The sequence below is a fragment of the Chiloscyllium plagiosum genome, chromosome 5 (assembly GCF_004010195.1).
Source record: "Chiloscyllium plagiosum isolate BGI_BamShark_2017 chromosome 5, ASM401019v2, whole genome shotgun sequence".
NCBI classification, from domain to species: Eukaryota; Metazoa; Chordata; class Chondrichthyes; order Orectolobiformes; family Hemiscylliidae; genus Chiloscyllium; species Chiloscyllium plagiosum.
The window spans coordinates 93,985,034-93,993,186 of NC_057714.1; the positions used below are offsets into that span (position 1 = coordinate 93,985,034).

The 8,153-nt window shown below is 42.8% G+C and overlaps 1 protein-coding gene across 1 annotated transcript in view; it reads left to right on the forward strand.

Moving 5' to 3' along the window:
* The first annotated feature begins 1,213 nt into the window (after window positions 1-1,213).
* Window positions 1,214-8,153, forward strand: part of klf6a (Kruppel-like factor 6a) — a 10,696-nt gene continuing 3,756 nt past the window's right edge. Inside the window, exons 1-2 of the mRNA XM_043690647.1 lie at window positions 1,214-1,708; window positions 4,283-4,862. Coding sequence (XP_043546582.1) covers window positions 1,607-1,708; window positions 4,283-4,862 — 682 coding nt within the window. The 5' untranslated portion in view covers window positions 1,214-1,606. The remainder of the gene's footprint in view (window positions 1,709-4,282; window positions 4,863-8,153) is intronic.

Consider the following 8,153-nt stretch of genomic DNA (forward strand, 5'->3'; position numbering starts at 1 on the left):
ATTTGGGTAAGTATTACCATCATTTCAACAGAAAATGTTGAAATCAGGTCAGATCATAGGCAGTCTGGTGAACTGAGTCCCCCTATGGTTGGGCTTACATTGCCCATATAACTCAACAGAAAAGCTAGCCAAAATTATGTTGGCCACTTGTGGAGGAAGTTGAGAACAGATGCACATTAGGTTAGTCACAACCATGTTTTTGTTTTGCTGCAGAATTTGCTTAATACTGTGCAGGTTTTCCCAAACACACGCAGAACACAGAGTCATTTCCACACCAAAAACTTCACACGACAGCCTTTCAAACACTGCGCAACTGCATGCAGGAACTCTTGACCGAGTTTGCTTGACACTATTCCACTGCGGTGCGGGATAAAATATTGGACATCATGATGAATGGACAGACTCCAGTTACTTTTAACGAACCTGCGGTGGCACATTCCAAAACTCTTGGGACCCGACAGAACAATATTCAGAAAATTTTAGCAATTGAAAAAAACCGCCAGAAGCAGGAACAAAACAAAACTCGAGGTATTTGTTTTTGTTGCAAAGAAAAATATAAATAAAATGGAGAGCTTTGCAAAGAAAGGTATAAAGTGCGGGGTTTTACAAAGAATGATTGTAATATTGAGGTTTGCAAATAAGATATAAAGTGCAGAGTTTTACAAAAAGATATAAATGAAGTGGAGATCATTTTTGGGGATCTCGCAATGACTGAAGTTTGGTGTCTCTAAGATTAGCGATGCTTTTTTTCTCTGTTTCCATTCTAGTACCAGCTCATAGCGCTCCCACTCTGCAAAGAAACGCAACTGAGCGCTACAAGCGAGCCACTCACTCGGCCCTCTCGCCTTTATATACCCTGCTAAAAATAGCCCGCCTGACTCAACACCAATCGGGAGCGGGGAAGGGGGGCGGGGCGGCAGTAGACCAATGAGAGGCGCCGTGACATTCCGCCGCCGGGCCGCGCGCCGCCGCTGAGAGGGAGAGCGGAAAGCCTGGCAAGGCCCCGTTTGCGTCGAGCGTCCCCATTGGGCCGCCATGACCTCATGGACGCGGCGCGGCGCGCGGGCGGCCCGATTGGCTGCGGGACGGAGCGGTTCTGTGGAAGGGGGGGGACGGGGCGGCTGCGTCCTGGGGGTGGTCACGTGGTGGCGGCGTCTTGGTGGGGTGGGGGGTGGTGAGGGGAGGGGAGGAGCGTTCTCTGTGGTGGGAGGGCCAGAGTGTAGAGGGGGGCTGGCGCTGTCTCCGCTTCGCTGGGTTCTGGCTCTCAATAGGGAAGTGAAGGGGCGCTGCGCTGACGGTGTGTACATGTTATATGAGTGAGTGTAAGAGAAGGGTGCATCTCACTTCATCTCCTCCTGCTCGTTCTGCACTAGGCTCCTTGACTTGGACGGGTTGGTTTCGGGAGATCTCCTGACCTTGTGTGTTGTCTTTCTTCCTCCTCCTTTCCCCCCCCCCCTCCCCTTCCCCACCCCCCAACCTCTTTATCCTTTTTTTTTCCGCTGAGATAACTCTGAACGGTATTTCGGGGGAGGGAAAGCCTTCCGCTTTTTTGATTGAATCGTTTTGTGAAAGAAATACCAGCAACTGCAGTTCGCAGGCAGACAGTATGGATGTTCTACCGAGATGCAGCATTTTTCAAGAGCTTCAGATTGTGCACGACACTGGCTACTTTTCAGGTCTCGCATCACTTGAAGAATACTGGCAGCAGGTGAATATTATAGTTACTTCTTTCTCCAAAATAAAACTCAGCATTTTGCTTTTTGTGTGCGACCTGCATCATGACATGCATTTGTGCTCCCCAGCGGTGATTCTCAGTGAAAATTGAAGTCTACCCCGTTTCACAGTGTTTGATACTCAAATGTTATTTTATTGCATGTGTCTGAAACGTACTATTGACTGGGGAGGGGGGTAAATCGGGAGGTGGACTAGGCTATAGTGTTCTGTATGAGGTAAATATGTATTGGAGTAGTTGTAGCAAACTCCAGTCCTCTGACTCAAATTTGCCAGTTGCAGTAACTGTCAAATTGCCAAGTGTTTAAAAAAAACTTTAGAGCTGTATTGGCTATTGTCAACTCGCCGAACCTCCCAAGCAAGAGTTAGAGCGGCGCTAACAGGAGCGATTAGCAATTTCTGCATTTTTTTTGGATTACAGTTTTGTCTTATCAAAAACACAATAAAATCCCTAATCAGGAGACTTGCCAGACGTGGTGATTTTTATTCTTGTTATTTACAAACGTAATTGAAAGAAATGCTGTTTAAGTAACTTGCTGTGATGTTTCTCTCGAGATAACAGCAATTACCATAAGAATAGTAAAAGATAAACCCAGTTCAAATACTCGCTGAGGAGCAGGAATGATTTGAACTAAGTTGAAATGCGTGTGGACGGTTTGTTTAAAGATCCTGCGTTGTATAATTGCCTGCGTCTCTTCACCCCCCCAACACCCCCCCCAACACCCCCCCCTATTCTTCAAAAGAAGCTGAAACATTCAGTACGCGATTGAAATCGATCCAAGTAGTTTCCTTCAGGCATTTGGGTTTGGGCGGAAAGCCAAAGTAGTCCTCGCTTATCCCTGAGAGACGTTTTCTACTACAACCTAACAGTTCGGTCTTGTTTCCGATAGGTTTACTGGAAGCTATGGGTGGGGGGCGGGCAGACGGGAGCGTTGAACACGAGTTCCCCAATCTTTCAATCGATAAAATATGTGCTTTTTGTGAAGAAATTAATATAAACACATTCATAAGATATTTTCCTGGGACAATAGATTGCAGTAAATTCTCTCACCCTGAAGATTGAACAGAGCATAAGTTGCATGTGAGGATCAGGTATTGTGAAATACTAAAATGAGGAACGTGAATTGTCCTGAAAAAGCCAGATCGGATGGCTTTGAAGTCCAGTCTTAAGTACTGTACAACCTCCCAGCAACCAGTAATTTAAAGTTGGATTTGCAAGCACAATGAATTACGCCAGATAAACTACAGATTGGGAATCTAATGTTAAAGATCGGGTGATCAAATCATTTGAATGTAGCAACTTTTAGCGACGATCAGATTAGGAAATATTTTCCATGTATGCTCTCATTGGAAGTCAAAATCTCAAATGCAAATTAAGCTTTATTTATGTTTAGTTTCTTTTTCCCTAAGAACTTCCGGTATTGATTCATTTGTTCGTGTATGCACGGTTGCTAAATGCTGAGCCAAGCAATTTGTGGCAAACGCCAGTATTGGGGGTGGATATTGTTGCTCGCGCCATCGTGGTATTAATTTTTTTTTCGGTTGGAGAGGAACTTGGCAGATGGTAAAAACATATAGGAAGTATCCTCTGGACTGGGGATTGTAGTACAGTGACTCATAACGAGCTCTCTCAATGTTATTGGCCAAAGATACCGAGGGAGAGAGAAGGGAAAAATGTTTTGCACTCTGCACTATGGGACTTCCCAAGAGCATTCCGGAGTAATTTCCTATCCTGCATCCTGTTGAGGAGCACTTTCCTACGTTTTTTTTTCTAATTGACATTTTAGTCGGCACACAATGAAGGTGAACCGGGCCAAGGGCTCTCTGTTTGACTGTTTGCTGCTGAAATCCATTCTGTACACTGTGCTCGAAATTCTTTGAAAAAGCTGAAAGGTTGCGTTTCTACACATACCGGAAGCTGCGGTTCTCTGGTAGCTTCACAGGCACGTCTGTACTTTTGAATCCAGCGCACAGCCTGCAAGTCACTCTGACTAAATATGGATTTCGGTTGTCAGTTACGCCAGGCGCCAGAAGCTGTTTTTAAAAGAAAAATAAAAACGTTTGATGAATTTAATCACTTGCATTGGATCAGAGTTATGCAGCAAAAACAAAATTACATAAAAGATAGTTCGCGTATATTAAAGGTGTGGGGGAAATCTTCGTAGTGACAAGTTAGGTGCTAAAAAGAGGACCTCCCCGTTTTGGCGCAATAATTTGAATTGATGGTTGAAAACGTCAAGTGTCATTATCACTGAAATATCATAGATTACGTATTGGAGCTGAGTGGGTTTTGTGGCTGCTTTCAACAACTGAAATTATTGCATGGATATTTCAAAAAAATTACAATCTAAACCTATCACATTAATTTAAAAGTCCCAAATTATGTCTTTCAACATTTACAAGTATCTTACAACAAAGCTGTTATTACAAGTAAAAATACAAAGCCAAGTAAAAGAGAGCAGTCAAAGTAATTGACAACAGAGATGTGGGGAGGGTTTTTGTTTTGGGAATGATTTGACCCCTTTAACCTCCATATATTCCTTCCTTGCAGACTTGCCTAGAGTTGGAACGGTACCTTCAAAGTGAGCCTTATGTCTCCGCATCTGAGTTTAGATTTGATGGACAGGATGACATCTTGAGTAAGATCATTATGGTCTGTGGGGACAAGGATGAAAGTGCCAAGAAGAATGCAGGTTTATTGGAAGAGGAGACCCAGGAGAGCCAAAACCTTGAGACCACCAGCTTAAGCTCCGACGCAAGCAGTGAGTCACTGGACAGTTCAGAGGAGCTTTCGCCCACTTTAAATTATGCCTCAAATCCCTTAAGTACTGCTCTGGCAAATTCAGAAACTGTAAACTCTCCGGTTCTGTCCACTCCACCATCGTCTCCAGAGCTAACTAAGGAATCTTCTACGCAGCTGTGGACCAATCTGCAAGCGAGCATTCCAGAGCTGAGTACACCAGTTAAAAGTCGTGGTGGAAATGCTACAAAATCGTTGGAAAAATCTAGTCCTGTAAATGGAGAAGCATCACCTGATGGCAGGAGAAGGATTCATCGGTGTGATTTCAATGGCTGTAGGAAAGTTTACACCAAAAGTTCACATCTAAAAGCACATCAACGTACTCATACAGGTTAGTACACTATTGCATAAGAAAGCAAAGAGATGAGAACTGATGTAGCAGAGGGACAATAGATCAAACGGTTCCCGTCTGTGCCATATAATTCTGCTGTTCTATGGTTGATGCAAAACAAGCTGTATCATGTGAATGTGTGCTTTATACGAGCAACAGTTTCTACGCTGGTTGGAGGGAGAAATTATTATTTTGTAAAAACCGAAAGAACTGCAGATGTGGTAAATCAGAAACAAAAACTGAACTTGCTGGAAAAGCTCAGCAGGTCTAGCAGCATCTGTGAAGAGAAATCAGATTTAATGTTTCGGGTCCAGTGACCCTTCCTCAGAATGATTTTGTGTTGAGGGATTTCATGAGATTCTTTTCAGCAATTTCTTTGCTGTAAACACTGAATTAAATCTGTTTGTTAGATGCCAGCCAATTCAAAGCAATGCACTGTTTCCTTAAGAGGGCCTAATCGTGATATTTTATTGTCTTATTTTGTATATGTGTTTAAATGGCAAGAGCCAGTTCAGTAGGAGTACTGCTGAAGTCTTTGACTATCAAGGACCCACGTCTGAATTCCAGCCTCCATTGACATTTAGACTTGGCAGTCTTCTTACTCAGAAGAATGTTGAGCAGCCTGTCAGAGCACTCTTCTGCTGCAGAGTCTTTTAATTGGTTGATGGCTGAGAAAGAATAAAACAGTTGTCATGGCATATCCTTTTGAGCCATCCATGGATGGGCCATGAGATTTGATTTTCTTCTGGTCCACTCCAAACTGGCCTTCGCTTTATGCCTGAGACCTGTACAAAAAGGACTACTCTCTGGCAGCAATTGCAACACCCACAATGATTGCAGAGGTGGTGCTTGTTGTGGTGTTGCCAAATTATTTGTCGTAGTCATGGATCACCATAGGTCGTGCAGAATGAATAAAACGTGGCAGCTAGGGGATCTAATACAAGGAAGGGAGAACAGGAAAATATTGGCAATGTGTTAGCCATACCACCAAATAAAGTGCCAAATGTCAACTTAAATTTTGGACCAGCTTTCAAGCCATTTGTAGGGTAATGCTGTTTTATTTCTCCAAAGAGAGTGCTGCTAAAAGGAATGAGAATTCTTTTCTATTGTTTTTTTTACCCCTGGGATGTAGGCATCACTGGCTAGGTCAGCATTTGTTGCCTGTCTTTCGTTGCCTTTCAGAAGGTTGTGGTGAGCTGCCTTTTTGAATCGCTGCAGTGTGTGTGCTGTAGGTAGACCCACAGTGCCCATAGGGAGGTGGTTCCAGGTTTTTGATCCAACAACGCCCTCAAATCTACTGTTGATCTGATTTGGTAGCCCATTCTCCAGATGCTCCCTGCATGAGGGGGAGGCAGCTTGTGCATCTGATTAAGGACTGGCACAGTTTTTAAAAATTAGCTGTAGAAGAGTATATTTCCATGTTTCAATTGGATGGAGTGGGAGGGGAGAAATCTTGAGAAACTTCACGATATGAAAACATTTCTTGAATCGTAAGACCATAAGGCACGGGAGTGGGAATGAAGCCATTCAGCCCATCGCGTCTACTCTGCCATTCCATCATGACTGCTGAATTTTTCAACCCTATTCTCTCACACACCTTTTGTCTGTTTATGATCTTTATCTGCTTTGCCACATGGATTGTCTAATATTTCCACAAGCGAATAGTTGACAATGTGTGAACAGACCACATTTTCCCTGTTCCTTGTTAGTGATTCATATTCTTAGGATCTGACCAACACAGTTATACACAAGAATCCAGGCACAATTTGCCACGATTTGTTCATTTCTGTTTGTTGCATATTCGCAATATCAAGTATTTTGAATTCTGTTCCAAATTCTGGCCAGTATCCAGTGGCAGATTAGGCAGGATTAACTTAACGTTGACTTGCTGGAGAGCAATAATAGTAAAAATTTTACCTGTTTGAGCCAATCAAATTATTGTGACTTCTGATAGTGGTGAGGTAGTCATATACATTCCAAAAAAACTTATTCCTTTTATAAATCTATATGAGATTAGATTACTTACAATGTGGAAACAGACCCTTCAGCCCAACCAAGTCCACACCGACCTGCTGAAGTGCAACCCACCCATACCCCTATATTTACCCCTTACCTAACACCTGCGGGCAATTTAGCATGGCCAATTCACCTGACCGGCACATCTTTGGACTGTGGGAGGAAACCGGAGCACCCGGAGGAAACCCACGCAGAATGTGCAAACTCCACACAGTCAGTCGCCTGAGTCAGGAAATGAACCCGGGTCTCTGGCGCTGTGAGGCAGCAGTGCTAACCACTGTGCCACTGCGTTGCCAAAACATTAAAACAAAACATATGGTAAACATCAAAACAATACAGGTATATTTGTCTGAAAGCTGCCTTTGAACTTAACGTAAACCTAAATTTAGACAATCCACAGAAGGTTAAAAATTGCACAACACCAAGTTATAGTCCAAAAGGTTTATTTGCAAGCACTAGCTTTCAGAGCACCACTCCTCATCAGGTGAGCAATAATAGTGAAACCAAGTTTCAGAGCTTCAAAATAAAGCAATAATCAGTGTTTCGGATTGTGTAATCTCTGTCCAGATGGGAACGTATTTGAGCTAACAATTCTGAATACTTGGAAAAATTGTGACAGATATTAAATGCTCCATTCCCAATTTCTGAGGAAGTTTAGGTGACAGGAAGTTTGAAATGAGGATTATTTAGGATAGCAATGCCAAACCAATTATAACATCAGTCTGCACAGTCCCAATGGTTCCAGGCTGATTGATTTTTTTTTTCCTGACATAATTTCGTTCCTTGCATATGGGTTTAATTAATGCTTCATTCTTAATATGCAATGCAATTGTCAGCTTTAAAAAATCCATAGCTGATTAAATAAAATACAGATATCTAATTACTTCTCAATGGCTCTCTCAGTGCCATAGGAGAACTGCCCTCTGTTTAGCATTTGGAGAAAGCAAAGCTGTCAGTAAATTTGTTGTTGCCAATGCTTCACTATGTTCCTAGCAATCATAAAATGGGCATGCTCATTAACATTCTGTAAATAACTTGAACATCAGGCCTTAAATGTGAATAACATTTGAATATGATTCCCTGTACTTGAGCTCTTGAAGTAAAATGTGAAATGGCAAATATAGTGTCAGTTCTCTCTTTGGCTCTCCCCCCTCTTCAGTTCCCACCCCCTCTCTTTCTCTCCCCCCACCTTTCTCTCTTTTTTTTTCTCTCCCATCTCTCTTGTGCTCTCTTTTCTCTCTCTCTTTCCCTCCCCATCTCTGTCTTTCTTTCTCC